General features: G+C 44.1%; 1 protein-coding gene across 3 annotated transcripts in view; it reads right to left on the bottom strand.

Moving 5' to 3' along the window:
- Positions 1-2623: 2623 nt before the first annotated feature.
- Positions 2624-22709, bottom strand: part of GART (phosphoribosylglycinamide formyltransferase, phosphoribosylglycinamide synthetase, phosphoribosylaminoimidazole synthetase) — a 54949-nt gene continuing 34863 nt past the window's right edge. For 2 of the 3 annotated variants that reach the window (XM_037904771.2, XM_043522887.1), the window contains 9 exons: positions 21649-21847; positions 18942-19193; positions 18426-18578; positions 16389-16592; positions 15928-16059; positions 15233-15363; positions 10164-10305; positions 7824-7939; positions 2624-5611 (listed from right to left, as the gene is read on the bottom strand). In XM_037904771.2, coding sequence (XP_037760699.1) covers positions 5414-5611; positions 7824-7939; positions 10164-10305; positions 15233-15363; positions 15928-16059; positions 16389-16592; positions 18426-18578; positions 18942-19193; positions 21649-21847 — 1527 coding nt within the window. In that variant the 3' untranslated portion in view covers positions 2624-5413. The other variant, XM_037904784.2, reaches the window with a different exon arrangement.

Here is a 22709-nt window from a genome sequence, read left to right as displayed (position 1 = left end):
TGGGGTGGCCTGCTGTTTTAACCATTGGAGGGGGGAGGGACATGTCGTACAAGGCTGAGGTGTCTCTGCCAAATGATTTGAGTCACGGAGCCAAGTTACATAGAATAGAAAATGTTGAAAGGGCTGAGGAGGGTAATGGGGATAGGAACCGACTGCACCTATGTCAGGGGTTCTCACGCTGGGGGTCGCGACCCCTCAGGGGGTTGCGAGGTTATTACATGGGGGGTCATGAGCTGTCAGCCTCCACCCCAAACCCCGCTTTGCCTCCAGCATTTATAATGATAAATATATTTAAAGGTGTTTTTAATTTATAAGGGGGGTCACACTCAGAGGCTTGCTGTGTGAAAGGGGTCACCAGTACAAAAGTTTGAGAACCACTGGCCTATGTAAATCTAAAATGGGGCCTTACCTGTGTGTGGGGATGGGTGGGGGCGGGAGGAGGTTCTCTCAACAGCTGAGCAGTACCTTTCTAGAGAGCCTGAGTCTGGACAGCATAGATCTGTGGATATGGAAAAATTAGGCCAAAACTGCTTTTGTCCAGCCCTGAAACAGGGTGTTTAAGAGACTGCTGAGAGTGAAGCTGAAATGGGGAATATGGCTGCAGGGATAGTGCTAATTGAGCCTGTATGACATCATGAGCATGTAAGAGCTGTGTGTGTTGTTGTGTGGTTCTGATTTGTTTTCTTTAAAAACCCCACACATCTAAAATACATCCTAAGACATATTTTGTCAGCTTCAAAGTCAGCAGGAAGGGGGATACGGTAATAGTCAAGGTTGCAGTGCATGATGGTTTACTGTTTAATAATGTAAGAAGATTTTGTAGTGCTCTATTTCAATTAGAAACGGGAAAATAAAAACCCAAAGCAGCCCTGTTGTGTAGACAGAGTTTTCACCCACAGCTGTGGGGGTGCATAAATTCATCATGTACCTTAATCAAGTATATATTAAGAACTGAAGTATCAAAATAACATGCTAACTACAGATGTTAAAGTTCGATTGAAACAAAAGGTGCTTGGAGGTGTCTTATTTATTTATTGGTGACCATCTCGTTACAATAGAAAGCATCTTGGTCGGAATGGCTGCTGGACTGACAGATATATTGTATAATTCTGAATGTACCTGATATCTAGCTGTGTCTGTGTGTGTGTGTGTGTATAAATAAACACACACACACACTTTATTGTAGTGTGATCCATTTAGTGGGGAAACAGCAACTTCAAGGAGTAATTCACCAGGGCAAGGCAAAATTCCATTTTAACAGTGCATATGTTTTATATTGTTTTTAAACAGGCTGTAGGTGCGTTTCTCTAAACACGTAGTTTAAACAGTTAAGGAATATTATCATCTTAAATGTTGTTGATCATTAGGCCGAAGACCTAAATACAAGTGTGTAGGAGGGCGGGAGGAGAAATAGAAGAAACAGATACCAGTGTGCCTTTATTCTCCAGCGTGCAAAGGACATGCAAGCTCTTTTTAAAAAATGGATGAACACCATCTGCCACTGAGGGAGCAACCAGCAGGTCTAGACAAAGGTAAGATGTGCTGGGATAGTCACAGTGAATTGCAGGATGACTACAAACCTAAATCCCCAACCTTGAGGGAGAGGGTGCCTGCCCCCAGAGAGGTGATGGCTGGAGGCCTGAGACCAACCGAGGAGTCCTTGAGCAGATCACAGGAGGCAGAGGTGTAGTTAATCTCAGCACTGTCATTTATAGTGGCAGTGTGTGCAATTTGTGACTGTGGTGAATGACCAGCAAGTGCTAAGAGCAGCAAAAGCAAATATTGTAGAAGGAAAAATGTGTCTTGTAGCCTTTTCAGGAAAAGGCTAGTGAAAAGAGACAGCAAAATGAGTTATGAACAGCTGAAGAAAAAAGCCAGCAGAGGGAGATAGAGCTCTTGGAAGCTGACAAAGGCAGAGTTTGCTGACCTGTGTATATTTTGAAAACCAGAAAAGCAACGATGGTCCAGAACTGCAAGGGACACAAGCATCACTGTTTCTGAACTCCATGTGGGGGAAGTTTTGACAGAGATCAAACTTACCCACTAGGAGATCCCTTGTGAACTCTGAGTACACGCATTTAAGCAGAAGGTTTCTTTGCCATGAGTCAGTTTAATGTTCAGATCCATGCCATTCAACAAGTTTATCTTAAAAAGAGGTCACTGTAGAGCTGCTTGGGCAGCTATCTTCCTGCTCTGAGCTGACAGGTTCATCCACCTCCTCAACCCTCTGTTCTTGCCCTTCAGCTCTGTTTCATATTCTTCAGATGTGTCTTTGTAAAACAGGCTTGTGGAAAATTGTGTGGCAAGGGTGTTGTCACTGTAATTGAGCATCGATGCTGTAAAGGCTCTGTAAGGCTGGCTAATATTGCTCTGGCTTATAAGACTATCTCCCAGAGTGACACCTCAAGGCCTCCATTTTCAACCAGCAGGCTAATTCACTAGTCCCACCTTGGGCCCCCCATTGGTTTGTAAAAGATGGAATCAATCTTGCAACAGAAAGATACAGTAACGTATTTAAATCCATATAACCTATCCAATTCCTGGCAAAAAAGTCAAGCAGGGAGCTTCTGCAATGGTTGATAAGAGATGGTGCCTAACTGTATATATTTTTTTTCTATGCTGGTCTGCAAGGGGGATATTTAGAATCATTCTAGTTTGAATTTGATGCATTCTTCAGCCTGACAGTGAACAAAAGTCATGTTGATTTAAAATCTTTTACCAGGTGAGGAATGCCTCCTGTTCGCACTAGCTTCCTCTTGGCCTTTCACTTCTGGCTAACCCAGCATTTCAAAGCCTCTGAGCTTTGTTCATATAATCCACTAATTCAGGTATGGGTGATTAATAGCCTTACTATAGGAAGAAATGCCCTTTCTTAGCCCCCAAAGGTGATTTCAAAAGGCGTGTTGGGTGATGCTGTTTCAGATTGTATTTCCACTAACCTTATGTCCCAGGCCCCTGGGAGATTACAATATAGTTAGTTAAAACTGCATAAATTCAAACTAGGGGTTTGTGGAAAATCCCCAAAGCTGGCATCACTGTGTTGATGTAAAAGTCACCACAGCTCTTTTCTCCTTGTACAACTAGAAGGTTGGAGAGTTGAGATGAGGCTTCCAACCACCTCTTAAATTTAGTGGGCTGACCCAACTATTTAACCAGAAACCATTTTTTCTCCCCCTCCCCTTTCCCAGCTCGAACTATTTCAACCCTGTAAAACCTATCTTGTTCAGGTTTAACTTTTTTGGTAATTCTTGAGACCAAAAAGAATTGGTCTTGTCCTTGTAATCTTTTAAAGCCCTAGACAGGCCTCCATCCCTTGATTAAGGCTTCATCCCCTATGAATATTTCATCAGTAAACATCCGTTGATAACCTTTTTCAATGCTTCTGGCTTTATATAGCCTCATGGGGCCTGTTTCTGAAAGGGGACCCAGACTGTTTTATTTTAAAAACTGTCCCCATAAACCATTTTTCACAGTGCCTGCATTTGCAGGATTTACCTCAGCCAGTCTGGTACAGAGAATTCTGTGAATATTTTGGCTGTAATGCTTGATAAGCTCCAGTAACATCACTATAGAGAGAGGTGTTGTGGGCTGTAAATATCCTCCCTCTTCAAGTTCTGTTAAATCATTCTGCCATCCCAATGAAACCAAAGGATCAGCCGTATGCTGCTTTCACAAATGGTTTAAAAGTTCTTTCCCCGGCTCAGGCGGTAGTTTTTGGAGAACGTACCCATCACCAACAACAGTTTGAAAGGTCTTTAGAAATTTTACCACCTGTCTTGCTTTTTAAGCCTAAGGTTTATCACCCTTAAGAGGGACTTAAAACCACTGTCATTTGGAGACTTGCTGCATATCCACCTGCAGATACACCCTGGTGTATCCACATCTGAAACAATAGTTTGTTCCCTTTTAAACACAGAATGTTTTAAAATAGTTTCTGCCCTTAATGAAAGCAAAAGAATCTAAGGAAAATATTTAAATGACATCCCTTTAACGTTGCTTTTTCTCAACTTTATTAGAACTGGATTTGAAATAACTGAGCAGTTGAAATTGTAATGCAGAAAGAGCAGGAGGATGTCAACACACAGGCTGGCAACCAACGTTTGGTGTCACTTAGTGTATTAGTGACAGGAGGTTTTTTTTTTTTAAAAAAACTATGTAGGAGCAACTGAAGGAAAGTGCCTCTAGCTTGTGGGAAAAACAGATTTAAGTAAAGTGTATAGTGACTAACATGTTTGCAGCTGCTAAAAACATTTAAAAAAAGGGGGCTTGTACAGAGGTAAGAGTTCAGCCATAATAAAAACACTCAAATATGCTTCTGAGAACAAAAAAATATTGGAGGGGAAGAGGGGTAGGTAGAGAGAATAAAAAACATCAATCAATATTATTGTAGCTTAAACATATGTTCCCAGAATTCCTGAATCTGGCTATGACAGGATTGGTAAAGAATTTCACATAGGATTATGAGCACTGAAAAGCATCTCATTCCCAATTCTACATTGAAAAAAAAAACAAAAAAACAAAAAAACAACCCCTCTGACTCTAAACTTGCTTAACCTCTAGTGGACTATAGGTATGAAATGAGGACCCTAAGTCAGACCCACTTACCTACAGGTAAGTGTTCATCAGGAGTTTCATTCTGTAAGTCATCTGGTGGATCACAGGTTCCACCTCTGGAGTTACTTGATATGTTGAGTCCAGACCAGGTACAATACTCCATGAAAAACACAATTTGCAGGAGCAAAATCCACTTCAATGTTTTCTTTAAAGAAAGATTTTGTTATAAGGGCCACTTCCTTCTTTCGGGTGTGGCCAGAGCAATGCTGATCAGTTACCAACACGGTACTACCCACTTTCACCTCCATTCTATTGGTACTAACAGTTGTCCTGAAAAGACTTTTCACAGCCTCTGTCAACAGGCTCTTTTGCTACAATTGTGTCAAACAATTCAGGGACTAATACTGACTAATAAGTTTCAACTACTACGATCCTTTCATAGGGAAAGCCAGAGATGCTCAAATCTCTGATTCTTTGGCTATGCTAGTCTAAGACTACCAAAAGTAGAATAAAAAGTGTGAAATTATGGACTGAGAGGTCAGTGGAAAAAGCCATCATCATTAATGTGGTAGCTGATAGTGAGGGCTATGGTATTCCTAAAAAAAAAAAAAAAAAAAAAAAAAAAAAAAAAAAAATAAAAATCCCCCTCCCTTCCCATTTTTGGCTTTCTCGGCCTTTACTTTGGAGCAGTAACACTTGAGAATTTGGAGATCCTGCTGGAATGCCATGGGAAACGTTATACTAAAATACACTCGATGAACAAAATAAAAGTAACTGTCCAGTTGCTAAGTTCTGCCTTCTGAATTATTGTCGTTAGAACTTTAGTACTGTTGTTCCATCACTACAGCCAAGTCTCTTCTCAATTCCGCTGTTCTAAATTCCAGGTGATCTTGCCACTTTCTCCTAGGCACACTGCCTTACTGGCCACCAGTTGCAAGGCAGCAGGGAAGGCTCTGTGCTCTGCTTCTTTTACTCTTTCTGACAAGGTCTCCTCTGTGTCTCCAATCTCCACGGGAACTGCCTCTTGAAAAATTATAGCTCCAGCATCAACTTCCTCCTGAAAAAAGAAAATCAGAATACTGTAAACTGAAAGAGGGGGAAGAGAAGACACACAAAAGTAGGACAGTTATTTGCTCTGGTTACCTTATACATAAGTGGTACCTATTTCCTGTGATATGTGAGGACTACAGAAAATACAGTGGGGTCACACCTTGGTCTGCAGGGAATTGATGGGAGTCTGTTTCCAAGAATAGAAGCATGTAGGCCAGGGTAAATGCCATGAAAACATCTATGACATTTCTGTGAGGCTGAGGAATAGCGTCCCACGGAAAGCAGTGAAAGCCATGGCACTTAAGCCATATAAAACTGGACTAGACAAAATGCAGGTATATTTACAACAGAGAATTATCTTGCATTGACAAGGAGATGGATTAAGTGAGCCAAAAGACCTTTCCACCTCTAAACTATTTATTTCCTAAGTGATCAGTAATGTTCCCTGCTGTCTATGAATTGTCTCTCAGGGGTTCCTTCACTTGTGGAAATGCCACAATGACATACTATGGAGGGACAGAACCACATCCGTGTCTGGAAGAACCGAACTCCTTGCCTCCTCCCATGCCACAGTGCTGGCAAGAGTAAGAAAATGGATTTCTTATGCAGCTATAGGAGTGGGAGGATGATTTCAAGCATTTAATGAGGGAGCTACGTCCTGCTACTTTCAATCCTGATAAATAAATCGGGGGGAGGGAATCTTGCTTCTAAACTAATTGAATTGTGCAAATGCATTCTCCACAAATGGTGAGAAGTCAAGGCTCATCAACCCTATGGAGTTCATAATGCTTCTAAAATACCAGGGAGGGAGAGGTTAACTTGTAAATAAATCTTTCAGTTAATCGTCGAGAACTAACAGAGGCATTTTAACAGGGGTCCAGCTGAGCAATGTTTTCTGTGGAAGCCAATTCCTCCAAAAGCCACAGCCTCTCTTAGCATCATGGAGGCCTACCACTGCTAGTTGAATGATTCAAAAAAAATTTTTTTTAAATGTTTTTAGCAGCTGCAAACATGTTAGTCACTGTACAGTTTACTTAAATCTGTTATTCCCACAAGCTAGAGGCACCTTCCTTCAGCTGCTCCTACATGGTTTTAAAAATAAAAAACAGAAACCTCCTGTCACTAATACACTAAGTGACACCAAACGTTGGTTGCCAGCCTGTGTGTTGACATCCTCCTGCTCTTTCTGCGTTACAACAATTTCAACTGCTCAGTTTTTCAAATCCAATTCTAATAAAGTTGAGAAAAAGCAACGTTAAAGGGATGTCACTTAAATATTTTCCTTAGATTCTTTTGCTTTCATTAAGGGCAGAAACTATTTTAAGACATTCTGTGTTTAAAAGGGAACAAACTATTGTTTCAGATGTGGATACACAAGGGTAGGCAGAGCAGGTGGATATGCAGCAAGTCTCCAAATGACAGTGGTTTTAAGTCCTTCTTAAGGGTGATAAGCCTTAAGCTTAAAAAGCAAGACAGGTGTCAAAACAGAAATATCAGCACCAGGAAATTAGGTGTCCAGGTCTTCTGAATTTCTTATGGGAGGTCAAGAGCTGGGCCTAAGACCGTTGCTTATCCTGTTCAAAGCAGGTCTTGACAACATGGTGGCAATATTGCCAACTCCAAGTGTTAAAAGAAAAAAAATTATGACTTTTACAAAATTAATACAGTTAGGGTTCTTTTCTTTGCCTGCAGGGGTGTGGGCTTTTAGGTTAAAGTCACTCCACAGTTTCAAGCTTTTCTCTGCAAACATGAGGGCTGGAACAATTTTTTTTTTTGGGTAACGAAAGCGGAGATTCTCAGGCGTCCCTTGATTCCAACAACTGGAGCTTTAAGGAGAACACTAAACAGGGTGAGGCTCATGATCAAAACACAGGACTTGGAAACACGGTAGTGGGTAAAGATGTTGCTGATCACCAAGGCCTTGCATGTGCTAGTGCTCCCACTGATACGACAACTGGTGGAGCAGCACTACTGTTACCAATGGTAGGAAGCTGCACAGAAAAAGCAAGCGTAGATAAAGCCTGAATTCTAGTATAGTATTTATTTCCAATTCCCCCAATGCACAACATTCTAAAGAATTCCTCTCACTGTACATCTAACCATTTCCACAAACGAAGAGGAAAAGCAGAGATCGTTTTGACACAGGTTTTATTCCAACCAAGATTATTCACTGCAAATTTTTCAGAGCTGCTCATTGCTGTTAGAAATGGCGTACTTACAGCTACAAAGTGCACAGTACAGCCACTGATTCGGACTCCAGCTTGTAATACCAATTTATGGGCATTTGCTCCTTTAAAAGAAGGTAGTAAAGATGGATGAATATTCAGTATTTTTCCTAGAAAAGAATAAATGAAATCATCATTATCTCTTAGCTCTCAGCCCTCGTTTCACAAGTTTAAACAAGTAAATGCCTCCTCATTAACCAGAATGCAAAATGTTCATAAATGCCATGTCAAGGCAGCCCAAAACTCATCAGGAATCTATGTTCTACCCGATCAGGGTTGGGAACAATAAAACATTTGCACATACATAGTACACTTCTCCCAAGAATCTCTGCCCTGACTATCGTTTACTTATAGCTCCTTCTTTTTGTTGGTGTTCTCTTCCCCGGTGTCATGGTTTGTTCTTCATCTGACTACAGACACATTCCTATTGCTTATAGTCCTTAATACCCACTCAAGTTAGTGACTTAAAATATTGACCCATGGTGGCAGGGAGTGTCACACAAGCTTCCATGAAAGTGGTGAGATTTCTTCCTAGGTTAAGTCTCCTAGCCACTAAGGACTGTTCAGTCTTAACAGAAGGAACTGCTGCCTACACAGGAGCATCCCCCTGCCCTTCAAAGAAGCAGAAGCTTGTGTGACACTCCCTGGCCGCCTCACAACTCAGGATTAAGGTGGCCCCCTTCTCCATGATAGTAGGGTTTAAAAGGGGCTGGCAGGGGCATTAGGAACCAATTTTGCTTTCTCACAGCAGGCTGAAGAGCTCCCTACTCACCAGCCACTAATGCTGATGCAAGGGGTGACCTTTCATCATGTTAACAAGGTTGTACGTTTGGTGTGATGATTGGTTTCTGGATGCTCTAAAAGGTCCCTTGGACTGATTCTTGTTCACCTGTTCAGGGTCACTCCAATTGCTTTGCTTGGGGTTAGGAAGGAATTTCTCTCCCTGGCCCCACAAAACCATTAGCTGAGGTGGTGCAGGGTTTTTTTTGTTTGTCTTCCCTCCCCTTTTTCTGTAGCAACTGAAGTTAAGGGTGAAAGCTATGCACCTGAGAGCAGTGGGAGCATGTCAGATAAAGACAGCCTGATGGGAACTTCAGCTTAAGAGCAGCAGGTGGGTAGGTGACCTATCTGAGAGGTTCATTTTCATAACACAAAAAGGCGACATATAACCTAGGACTCTAGTTTTGGGGCGATCCCATCATAGTAGAAATCACTTGTAGTGGCCTCCTGTCCTGAAATTTGGGCACGGGTTTGGGAACAGGGGAGGCTAAGGAAAGGAATCTATAGAACAGAGCTGGGGAAGACATTACTACCTTGTGCAGATATTGTGTACGGCATCCCATGAACAAGCATGTTTCTCCCCATTATTGGCTTGGTTGGGGATTTCCGAGCATATCACGTTAAAATCCTAGGCACACGATGAGTACTCAGGCCTTACATTTATTTAGGACCAGAGGGATGACTAAATGACATTGCAGCTTGAGCTATTTCGATAAATGCTACAGCCTCAGCCTTTGAACAAACTATCAGCATCTCATGGCTTATTCCTGCATCGTCCCAATCGTCATCACCAATGATGGGATCAGCAACCGGTTGGTTGGTTAGCTAATGATACACAACTGGCGTGTCACTAAACTGCTTTAAGTTTCTAACTCCCCGTGCAACCAAAGAGAGTGCTTTAGTTGCAGTTTTGGGGAGAGGGAAGGTTTCTGTTCCAACCATAGGTGACAGGTATCATAGGCTGGGGGAGGCTATGCCTCCCCAAACTGCCTGGTATGGTCCTGCCCATGCTCCGCCCCCAGACTCCCTCCTGCAGTTCCCAGCGCTTTGCCCCGGCCCAGGCTGGCTTGCCTCCTGCAGGGACTCAGGGCAGCTGGTGCTGGGCCTGCGCTGCCTGCCTGGCACTCAGACTGTGCCACCAGGCCCTTTGGGGCTGGCCACCCAGCGCACTAGTGCTGGGGGTGCTGTGGCCATGCCACCTGGCCGCCCAGTGCTGGGCTGGGGGCCGTGGTGGGGGTACTCTGGGCTCCTGCGGGGGAGGGGAGGCAACAGTGGAGGGGGAGGTACATAGGGCACAACGGGTGGGGCCAGGGGCTAGTCTCCCCCAATGGCCAGGTCACCGGCCACCCATGGTTCCAACCTTGAGCAGTTTTGTACCTTCTTAAAAAATCCAGAATATAGTTGATAAAGGCTTTACTATTTCAAGTGGTCAATCATCTACGTGCACTTGGCTTGTTTTCTCTATATGTTTGCCAGACGAAATACAATGCTTAATTGCAGCTGCAAAATGTCTCTTGTTGTGTTTAGAAATATGTCTTAAAATAGTGTATTTACCATCCCACTTTTTGACAAAGGGACCAGACAAAATCCGCATAAATCCTGCAAGACAGATCAGTTCAACTGAGAATTCTTCAAGGACTTTATCAACTGCATTATCAAATTCTGTGCGACTTCCATACAATTTATGGTCAATTACCTACAATATCCAAAAAAGGAGAGAAACAGACATGAATGTGGGATTAACTGACTCTCTCATAAAACAAGAACATGCTGAAATACTACGCTGTGATCAAATAAAAATCTAAAACTCCATATATGACCAAAGAACGGTGTCCAGATACAACAAGGATGGGTACTTTAGAAATGCACGTAAGTAACCGTAGATCAAATCCGATAGTTTTCAACTCAGACCATATTCAGCCAAACTCATGTTGAAAGCAGTGGCAGTTTTGCCTGCTTAAACTCAGTTTAAGGCTACAGGATTTGGACCATTAACAATTAATTATTAATAATAACCTGAAAATTATAACAAGCACCCTAACTCTTAGACTGGCTTAACCAGCTTCAGCTGATATGAAGCCTTAAAACAATCTACAGGGTTTAAACCCATGCAAACCTTAGATCAGTTTAAATTGCAAACAAGATTCTCCCCTCCCCCGACCCATTTAAAAAACTTAACATAGGACACCACAAAAGGCCAGAGGGCTAATTATAGGCATGTTAAGAAGGAACAGCTGGGTAAGGATGAACAAGGATGAGGATTGCTCCAGTTAAAGTTTTCCTTGCTAAGGTCACACATGCCATACTTAAATGTGAATAATTTTAAAATGAAACTACCAGAACTATTTTCTTAAAATATCCATAGCTTTAAAATAATGAGGCCTGTTAAATACCAATGAAATGTACCAAAACCAACTAAGTTTAAAGTCAGCCCATTAGGTTTGAAAAGTTTATGCTAAATTGGCTGTGCAGTTGTTCAGTGCATTGGCAGTGTGGTTGAGTGGATAGGGCTGGACTGGCTTCTATTATTACTTTGCTACTGCTATTGTGTAACCCTTGACAAGTTACTTCACCTCTATGAGGCTCTGATTCCCTTCCCACTCTGTCTTGTCCATTTAGATTGTGAGCTCTTCAGGACAGACACGGTCTCTTAGGGAAGGCGGGTGGGAAGGAGGGGTAGAAAGGAACTGGAGAGTATAACCCTGTTCCACTGTGCTGAGGACCCATCAACCTGAGAGGGAAAGCTGCTTGGAGAACACTGGGAAAGATGGATCTGGGGACTAGTTTGGTCGGTTGCCCTCGGGCGCACCCTCAAAATGACTATTTGGCCCCTGCTTATTCTGGGTCCAGCCCAACTGGGCAGAGGGTGGCTTAGATGGCACTGGTAGCCCTTGGCTCATTTCCCCTGGCCCTGCGGCTGCTGTGGTTTGAACCGCTTACGCGCTGGGGCGTAGAGACCCAGGGTCTTCAGCATGGTGCGGGAGTCCTTGAGGCCATGCAATTTGCTGTCTGTTCACTCCGCAAATAGGGCCCGGCCATTGGAGGGCAGGTCCTGCATTGACTGCTGGGCCTCAGTGGACAACCCAGACAGGAGCAGCCAGGAGGCTCGCCGCATGCAGATAGCAGAAGCCATGGTGCGAGCAGCAGCATCAGCAGCGTCTGACGCCGCCTGGAGGGCCACCCTGGCCGCGGTTGTGCTCTCATTGAGGATTGCTCAGAACTCCTTTTTGGAAGCCTCAGGGAGCAACCCTTTGAACCTGGCCATGGCTTGCCACATGTTGAAGTCATATCGGCCCATGAGGGCTTGGTGGTTGGCCACTCTCAGCTGAAGGCTGGAAGACAAATAATTCTTATGTCCGAAAAGATCCAGCCTCCTAGAGTCTTTATTTTTGGGGGTGTCCCTGGGTTGTCCCTGCCTCTCCTTGTGGTTAACCACCTCGACCACAAGGGAATTGGGGGCTGGGTAGGAGTATAAGTACTCATGCCCCTTGGTTGGCACAAAGTACTTGCATTCGGCCCTTTTAGAGATAGGGGCCAGGGAAGAGGGGGTCTGCCAAAGGGCATTAGTGATCTCGGAAACCCCTTCATGAAGGGGTAGAGCCCCACTGGCAGAAGCCGAGGAGCAAAGGACATCAAACAGAGAGTCTGAGGGCTCCTCCAATTACTCTGACTGAAGCCCAAGGTTAGAAGCGACTCTCTTCAAAAGTTCCTGGTGCGCCTTGGCGTGCGTCATCCTGAGGAACTGGGTGAGGGGGCCCCGTGATAGCCTTGTCTGGCGGTGATGAGGATGATGCCGGTGCCGCGGGAGCCTCCACGTTCATTGGTGGTTCAAGCAGCTTGCTCCCCTGGGTCCTCCCACCCGAAGTCTCAAGCATCTGAGGGGGACAGGATACCGAGTCTGCTGGCCTCTCCGAGGCTTCTGACATAAATCAGGCAGCCTGGGAAGGTTGGGTGAACCCCCAAGGGCTCCATAGGTACCACAGTGCTGGCCACTATGCTTGGGGCCATGGAACAGGTTTTGGTGCTGATAATGTAGTCGACACTGCCAGTACCAGAGCTTGTCCTGCAGTCTGGGAACCTTGCTCCAAGCCAGAGCTACCAGCAGAGTGGTCGGTACCAGGCGACCAGGATCGAGCTGAGCAGTGGCTCTTGTCCAACCGCTTCCAGTCGCTGCATCCCAAAGCTGACCTGTCTGAGCGAGATTCTCTTGGTTGGGCTCTTGGGGACGGACGGCGTTCGGCGGATCTGCTTTGGATACCCGGCAATCCACGCCTCATGCTACTCGATTGATACCGGGATGTCAAATGGGATCAGCAGCTACTATGGACCGGTTGCATCATCCTGAGTAGGGCGATCATCTTTTTGGAGAGGGGCTATGACTGCCCAGCGATCAGCGGTCTCTGGTGCCCGATCAGCCCCGAGATCAGTACCAGGCCCTTGAAGACAGTTGGAGCCGGTCCCGGAGCTCGTCAGGTGGCGTGTGCCTCAGAGGGTCTGTGCCAATCTACTGGCTAAGTACACCTTGAGTCCCTCGATCGGTGCCCTCGGTGCGGGGACCAAAAAGGGCTCCACTGAGCCTGCCTCCTCAGTCCTGAGGCATGGTGGCTGTGGGCAGGCAAACGCTGATGGGACATCCCTCTTGATGGGGAACAGTACTGCCGAGGTGGGGACACATATATAGGTCCCAACACAGATTTTCCTGGAGACCGGGGTACCGTGGGAGCTGGTGAGGGCAGCACCAGGAGCGTCAGGATCTCATGAGCTGCTTGAAGGGCTTCGGGCGTCGGGCGTCGATGGCACCTGAAGCTGGCTGGGGCCTGCACCATTATCGGGAGTCACAAGCAAAGCATGGGATGGGCTGCACTGCTCGACTTGAGCTGGGGCCCAACTTCCCAAGGGGGATGTTGAGCTGCCTGACATGGGTCTTGGCTCTCCCCCTGCCCTTTCCTTTCTGTTGCGGGAGGTAGGAGATCTTCCCCTCACAGTCTTTTTCGGCTTCTTGACCAGAGCTGTGGAGGGAGACCAGTGCTGGCTTGCGTACGACGCCAGGGAGCACTGCGCACAGAGGCCACGGTGCTCGGTCCGGAGTCAGACTGCTGCTCTGGTGCTGGAGTGAGTGCCGATATCATTAGGAGCATTCTTAGATGGATATCACACACCTTCGTCCTAGATTTGCCGATATGGCATTTGTCACTTATGTGCCCTTCACCTAAGCACCTTAGGCAGCTGGTATGTGGATTGCTGATGGGCATAGGCCGTTTGCAGCGATCGCAGGGCTTAAAGCCTGGGGACCGGAGCATGCCCCGACCCCCGGTTGGGTCCCATCCAGGACTAACGAAGAGTTCGAGAACTACTACTAAGGGTAACTAAGAAAATTAGTAACTATATATAGCTATTTTACAGGATTTGAAAGTTAGCAAGAACAAAGAACGAAACAATGCTAGCCGAAGCAGCAGACATTCCAGCACCGTCACTGGTGACAAGAAGGAACTGAGGATGCGGGGAGCCAGCAGCGCCCCTTATACCGCACGCTACGCAGGCGCCACTCCAGAGGGCGCCAGAGCCGGTCCCCTACGGATACTCCTGAGGGAAAAAACTTCCGGCACCGGCGCATGTGTCGAGCACACGCACCCTAATATGGAATGGACATAAGCAAGCACTCGAAGAAAAACTCAGGGTATGTCTACACTTACCAGGGATCGACGCTGCTGCGATCGATCCACAAGGGGTCGATTTAGCAGGTCTAGTGAAGAGTGCCTAAGAGATAGGTGCTGTGACACTTTGAGCCTCGCAATGCCTCAGTCCCTTTGTGGATCTCACCCTTACTATATATTCGTACGGCATTAGCACAATGGGGTCCTGTTCAAAGCTGTATCCCTTTCCGTGGCGGGGGGAGGGAGATACTACCTCACCCACCTTGTCTCTCTAATGTCATGCAAATAGTAATACAAATAATAATAATTAATAATTTGTTTAAGCATCAGATCCTGCTCTAGTTGAAATCAACGGCAGAAATCACATTGGGCCCGATTTTCCATTGTTTATAATTGATAAATATTTTTGTAAACCAAACAAATACACTAACCCTGAACAAGGACTCTCTCCATGCTATTTTTAAACCGCAGCCATGTTGGCTGTAGCATTGTCTGAAATGTACATATTTTCTCACCATAGCTGAACTTAAAAACAAAAAGAAAGGCTTTTGTTCAAACTTTAATAATAAAAATAATCACCTTTGGGGAGACCCCAAGCAAGGAAAATATTAGCTCCGGAAGTGAAAGGTAGGTAGGTAGGTTGGTGGAGGTGTGGTTTTAATTTTAAGTGTTTTGCAACATTAACAATGGCAGGGGTTTCTAGGCACACCCTATAACAAATCCCAGTAACACCTCTAGGATGGAAATAAAAGACATACTATTATCTCCATCCTACAGATAGGAGACAGAGAAGTTAAGTGACTTTCCTAAGGGCACAGACAGTCAGTGGCATAGAAGATTTCTGGAGTTTCTGTCTCCCAGTTCTGTGCTCCAGCTCCACCTCTCCCCTATAAATATTATTAATCCTTGGCTAGCTTTCCACAGCAGTGAGTTAGTAAAATCTGATTCAAAAGGTAAAACATTGCTTACTTTTGTAGGAATACCAGCTCTTTCAGCTCTTCTTAACCCTTCCACGCCTGATCTGTTAGAAATGACGAGGACTATCTGTGCATAGCTGGTTGGCTTTTTTGTGCTGGTTATTAGGGCTTCAAGGTTTGTGCCTAAAATGAAAAAGAAGAAATGAAGACCAAGCATTTCTTGGAGGGTAAATATGAACATTCTGAGACAGCTTTTAAAAACAGTAACTTAGGAGGAGCCTGAACCAATGGCCCCTGAAGTCAATGGGTGTCTTTCCATTGACCTTAGTGACTTGGGGGTGTGTGTGTGAGAAATGGTTTAATAAGTTATGCATTTGTAAAACATACTTTCCAGTGCATGAACTATGCTGCATGAAAGTTTGGTCTGTTTGAAAATACAACACTGCATCCCTCTGATCAGCTGGTTGATCACCAAAAGGTGGTATAGATGTGTGTGGGCAAAAGTTACATATGTAGGTGTATCTCACAAACAGTTTGCAGCCGTGGGTAATGTTCAGAGTATATCCAATTCAAAATGGCCTGGGCAAAAATCTGTTCTGCCTGCCCTGAGGAGCTGCCCCTTGATGTCGATCTCACTGGAGTTCATGGAAACACTTCCAATAACTTGAAGCAGTTTTGGTTCAGGGCCCAAGTTTCTTTTTCAACAGCCTGTGTTGTACCTTGTAGCCAAGAATGCAAAAGCCTCACCTGTTCCAGAGATGAGAACAGCCACCTTCATTTTGCTTGTTTGGGTTTTGCCTTGGATATAGTTGTGCAAAAACTGTAACCTATTTGTTTGCAAGGCTTGAAGCAGATTATTGACTTCAACATGGGCAGATTCTTAATGGGGGGGAAAAAAAAAAGTGTTACATGTAAACAGAGAAATATAGAGGACATAAAAAGGACTTCAGCACCTCTGAAAATTAGACCAATAGCATTTCTTGTTTCTCACCACTTCAAAGCTAACACTCATTTATCAAACACTGTTAAGCATGTGTTATATGTACTGTAACTGGAGTCTTCAGGACTAGCATTTTAACACACCTATGGAGCAAATGCAACAGAGTATCTATGGACCAGATCCTCAGCTAACATCAGTGGAGCTTCACCGATTTACATCAGCTGGGGATCTGGCCCTGCTTTCCTCTAGGTAAATGAGAATCCAGTACCTGTGTGTCGGGAGACGACTTTCCCAATCAGCCAGGCTTCCTCATGTCTCTGTATGTCTTTCAGAACCTGCTGAGCCAGTTCCTTCTCTACCACCAAGACTGCACCGATCCCGCAATTAAACGTTCGGGCCATCTCCTCTTCTGAGAGGTTCCCCTCTTTTTGAAGCCAAGAGAAGATTTCAGGTATCTGCCAACTGTGAGCATCTGAAAATGGCTGAAGCTGTAAATTGCTTGTTGAAGTACAAAACAAGTGTTTAACAGCAATGATTGTCTTGACACAAATACTCAAGTTCCTAGAACATCAAGAGCCAGACTTGCTGGACGTGAATTACAAATGCAAAAGTGATCAGACCTGGGGCAGTCTTAGGCCCAGTGATCTCTGCTACGATGCAGAAGAACCGGATTTAATTCCCAGTCCATGTCTCTTACTGCCTCAGTCAGCAGGGTCTGGAGTGTTGGAAAACGTGGTTCAGCCCATGGAATGTAGGAAATGAATTACTCAACTGTGACCCATTAATTAATAATTAGGTAGGAGCTTTGAGGATACTTCAGAAGGTGCTCTTTTAGCCATCCTCTCCTCGGAAGATGACAGCTGCAATGGTAGAGAGGATATAAATGAGGGAGAAACCATCAAATTCCAACAGACAAGACCCCTTTCCCCCATGGCAAAAACTGATTGGCCCGCAGCAACAGCATTGCTGAACAAGCCAGCATGATGGAGTTAAAAAGGGAGTAGATTTCTTTTTGCCATATGATATTTTAAATGTTATGTCCTGGTTTTCATACATTAGTACTCAGAGTTTAGCATACAGAAGAGGCGAACTATAAAAATAAAACACAGATCTGATGATCTCAGTCTGCAGAAGAAAGCACAATCTATTATTTGGAACAGGGAACTGGGAGTCATGCGTTCTCTGTTTTATTCTGCACCTGGCACCAACACAATGTGATCCTGAACAAGACACTTAACTTTCCTGTGCCAACAGTTGCTTGCTTGTAAAATGGGAATATCATCATCCCACTGGGGACAGGACTCAGGGCAGGGGGAAGGGTGGGTGAAGAGGGTGCTTAGTCCCTGCCCTTGGGGTTGCTCTGGAGCCTACAGGGTTGGGGTGTGAACAGGCTGGAAATTGCTTCCCCCCTGCAACTCCAGAGCTTAGCTGAGAGGCGGAGAGGCTTCTCTGTGCCAGCGCTTTGCGGGGCTTTGGCACATGCAGGGCTTAGAGGGTCTTGGGCTTTCCTGGGGCACTGGCCCAGCCAGAGGCAGTGGGGAAAGGAAGGAGCCTGCTGGCCAGGCTGTTGATGAGCTGAGCTCTCTGACCAGTGGCTGGGGATATGGAGGAGCAGCGGGCTGGAGGAGGAGGGGACAAAGGGGAAAAACAGCAAGAGGACAGCAAGAGGGGGAGCACATAAAGGGCCAATGAGTGAACAGCAGAGGCAACATGTAATCAGCCACCGCCTGGGGCCTCCCTGCCTGCACCAGCCACCGCAGCATGCAGCCAGTGCTGGCAGGAAACCGGATGGGGGGCAGGGCCCTACTGGCCAAGAGCTGGCACACAGCGTGGGTTGCCCTGACAGACCAGTTGGGGGAGCAGCCGACCCCGTGCACAGCATCTTCACCCCACCACCAGTCTTGCACACCCACCCCCATCATCAGCCACTGGACCCCACCCCCAGGCGGCTAGTGAGCAGGGATCCAGCCAGAAGCTGGACCCACCGGGTGGGGGGAGAACAGAAAATACAGGACAGTTTGCCCGTTTTTAAGAAAAAGTTGGGATACCTACAGGAGGGCTTCAATATGGGACTGTCCCTTTAAAAACAGGACATCTGGTCACCCTACTACAAAGTACTTTGTAGGTATTCTGAGTGAAAGGGAAAATTCAAGAAAGATCTAGTAAAAAAATAAACTGTGTTCTAGACATGCAAACGTTAGACTCAAGGAAAGTGTCAGTTTACCTTATACCACACGGATGGGCTTTTCAGGTCCATCCCCACAACTGTGCATTTTTTTATATGATGTCCATTTTGCTTCCTTACCTAAAACTACACCAAATGATCCTGGGAGAACTCGGGGGATATTTTCCAACAGACCTCCTCCAGTGATGTGGGCGTAGGCCTTAACACGCCCTGAACGAAGGACAGGCAACAGAGTTTTACTGTAGATTTTAGTCGGGGTTAACAATAGCTCCCCTGTGAATGTAAAATGAAAGAGACTGATTACAACACAGAAATAAATGTCAATCAAATTAAACCAAGGAAGCCTAAAAATATTCATTTACCCAGATACTGAAAAACAACTGCTATGTGATAGAGTAAATGGCCTTGGAAAGAGAAGAATGCTCTGCTCTAACGCCAATAGTACACACCAGTGTTATTACCCATCTGCCCCTCCACTTAATTTGTTTCAGAGTATTTAATTTAGAGAAAAGGGAAAGAAGAATATAGTCAAGTAATAGTGGAATCATAAAAAAAAAAAAAAAAGTTATGTTGGGAAGACAACCATGACGTTTTGTTACACTTCAGGAGAAGAGGTATTCGTATTAGCGATGGTACCTAACGTCTGGTCACCAGAGCCAGCAACTGATGGAGACGTGAAATCTAAAGACGACTTTTCTACAATCTTCCTCACAAGGCTAAACCCGTTGCTGTGAACCCCAGAGGAAGCTATTCCAATGACAACATCCCCCTCAGCAACTCTCTCCAGTTGGGGGAGCATCTGTCCTTGTTCCACGGCACCAACTACAAAGCCAGCGAGGTCGTACTCCCCAGGCAGATACATGCCAGGCATTTCAGCAGTCTCTCCTCCTGCAGGGGACAGGGAAGGAGAAAGAATAGGGGTGAAAGACATTGTGATGAATATACATATGATTTTTAAATGTTTCCAACCGAATGCGAAGGAATGCAGCGGTGTAAATAGGCTACATTAAAAAAAAAAACGGTATAAAAAAAGACAATGAAATAAAATTAATTAACACCAACATTTGTCACATGGCTGTAGCTCTGGTCATTGGAACTGACAACAGGCAAATTGGAATGTTGTCAAGAAATCCTAATTCCTGCTGGCCAGGGTTAAAATTACTATATACCTACAGTTGTTTATACAGATTTTTTTCATCGGGTTTGTTATCTAAGTGCTAATATGGCTTCCATCACAGGAGTATCTGAGCACAGAGACCACCTCCTGAGCACGGAGCCTTAGTGAAAACTAAATCTATTCCTTTATACAGCAAAATATAAATGCTTAGATTAGCACTCTGGAGAATAACAGACAGGTTTAATTCCCCTCTGGGGTGTGGCTACGCTACACTAGGAAATGTATCCAAGGACGCTGAATGCATTAAATAATTGACTGCTTCACTTGTCTTCACAATGGTTTAGCATATCCAGACAGCAACACTGTTTGGCAGAACCATGCTGGCACATCCACACATAAAATGCCTTACTAACCTGGTTGGACCAGTACACTCTGAAGTGTCGATCCCACAGTGCCCAGGACTGTTGCTGGGAGCAGAGTTGTTTCAGTAACTTCTAAACACATGGCACTGCATTGTGGGATGGAGTTAGCAAGGCTAACTGAATCAGTGCAGCTGCAATGCTTACGGCTTCCTGTCCACACTGGAGAGATACCCTTGTAGATTAGCTCAGGTATGACTGAAATGGTGCAAAGGCCTTTTCCTAGGTGTTGCAACCATTTTGTACAAGTAAGTTTTGCAAAGTGCATGGCACAGCTGCAGTGCGTGGATGCAAAGGGTCATAGAGCTGTTTAGTCTTTTTTGCCTAGTATAGACAAGACCCGAGGTATTTAAAAGTAGCCGTCTCATGTAACAAAATGTCTGGAAAAACTAGCGATTTTAACAGGTCTGAAACAGAGACAGTGATAGAATTCTAGCATCCTAATGGCTACGTGACTCATGTCTCGGATATTTCTGAATATGAGCACACAATGATACACAGTATTCCCATTTAAAACTTAATGATTAATCTCCACCAATTAATTTGTAAGTTTCCAGCTTCCTTTCTAACCTCACTGTCAGTGACTATGTTTGCAGTTGTGTACTAACTGTAATGGAAATTAAGCCCTGAATTTTAAACAATTTAGTCAATGCATGTGACAAGTTTTGATATTTAAATATGAGTGTATTTTAGACGCAGGGTTTGAAGTAAGTAGCCCGTTTGTTCATATACTGGTATGAAGTAATGAATTAAGAAAATTTTGATTGGCAATACGTACATTGCCTGTTTTTCACAGAAAAGCTTGTAAAAATACCTGTAAAATGAGAGACTCCCCATTAAGAGAAGAGCGAATGACTCTCTTCTTTCTATTTTTCAAAGATTGGGAAAATGGTAACTATCATAATTTTTAAAACATATGTAATGCAAGATGAGCTTATCTGATTTTGCCATCTCTAAGCGGTACATGAGAAGGTTTGTTTTGAAAATGTATTAAGCTTTGCTCCTGTATTTTTACTAGGGAAGATAATTACTTCTAAAAGGAGGAGAAATGTAAAAACAGAAAGAGGGAGCTGAACTTTGCTTTGTAGTTTTCATTCTTCTAAACTGTAAGCTTACATTCTATTTCTTTATAACGTAAGGATTCATATTAAATACTTGGATAACACAAGATTCAGCTAACAGAATTTGAAACATTAATGAGTTGAATGACTTTTAAAGGTTATATTTTTGTGAAAGTCACAAGTTAAAATGATTATATGACTTTTATTTAACAGTAGCTTCAATATTGAATAATAGGATATGTACATAATTTACGAATAAAATATGATCACCTAGTGTATAATGACAGTTTGAGGGAAAATGCTTAAACTTACATCTTAACATCTTGGGATAAACTGATTTTGGGAAAATTTGGATACTGCAAACACAGAGTCTTCATCAGAAAACAAACATGCCTCTTCAACACATTTATAAAGTGACTTGAAATATATAAATAATTCAAATATGCGAACTACTGGCAGGAAGGGCTTTATGGAGCTCATTTTTATGAAGTTAAATGAAGAGACAGGGAAAGAAAATTGTCAAAACATGGATTCCTGACCTACTCGTAGCTTTTGTGAACAAACAGCACCTGCTATGAAGGTGGATGGAGACCCCATTTCATAAAGCATAGGCAGTTAATCAGAGTCTCATCGAGTTTTGATTTATGAGACCTTTCAAAAATGTGGACACAAAACATTAAAAAGCAGTTTAAAAAAGGTGCAGCACACAAATTTTCAAATGCCATACAGGAAGTGAGTGCTCGTACCCAAGAGAGAACATCCTGCCTTTTTACAAGCTTCAGCTATTCCCGCTATGACTGCTTGAGCCACTTCAGTGTCAAGTTTCCCACAGGCAAAATAGTCGAGGAAGAAGAGGGGCTCTGCTCCCTGAGCCAGGACGTCATTGACACACATGGCAACCAAATCTTGGCCAATGGTGTCATGTTTCTTACACATCTGTGCAATCTGTAACAAGACCGAGAGAGACCAGTTTGTAATTTTTGCATGAATTAAAAGCACAAGATCGGAGATGTTTCCCTGACAGTGGCAAGGGAAGGCACAAACATCATGTTGTTCATGTGAATACTTTCTGAAAATCCTCTAAAATTGTCAGTTCCTTCAAATTAGGATGTATCCTTTCTCTAAGTTGCTCATTTTTGTGGGGAGGGAGATTCTCTATGTTTTTCACAATATGGGTCACATCTTACTAGAGAGGGTCTCATGGACACTTCCCCTGCCATTGGCAACTGTCTAACCTCCCTGTGGCAACTACAGCAATTGCTTATGTGACATTAGAAAAAAATTTCAGAGGTTTCAGCGGTCTTTAGTGCAATGTAGCATCTGAAAACAAGGAAGAAAGACAGTATCATGTGACCATCCAGCTCTCCCCAGACCACCAATAAGTAATACACGGACCACCAGATTTCAAGACGAGAGAGAAGCTTTTTAGGGGAAGAGAATGAAAGATAAATAAAACTGAGAATGACTTGAAAAAAGGTACACTTCACTTCTAGAACACCTCTCATAAAAGGATCTCACAGTGCTTTGTAAACATATGCGAGATAAGCCTCACAGCACCCACCTGGTAGAGAAAGAGAATATTATCATCCCCATTTTTGTAGACTGAAGAAGTTGTGGCAAAGAGTGGTCAATGCCATAATTATCGAGTTTGTGTGTCTAAAGCTTGGAGCCTAAAAATCAATAAATAAGCAGCCTGCTGTACTCCCAGCTCCAAACGTTACAAAAGCATAGCTAAAAATCATGCAATTTTAAAACAAATCAACTTTGGCTGTTTATTTGCCTACTTAGTTTCAATCTTTAGGTTACA

The sequence above is a fragment of the Chelonia mydas genome, chromosome 1 (genome assembly GCF_015237465.2).
Source record: "Chelonia mydas isolate rCheMyd1 chromosome 1, rCheMyd1.pri.v2, whole genome shotgun sequence".
NCBI classification, from domain to species: domain Eukaryota; kingdom Metazoa; phylum Chordata; order Testudines; family Cheloniidae; genus Chelonia; species Chelonia mydas.
This window is presented reverse-complemented; position numbering and strand designations above follow the sequence as displayed.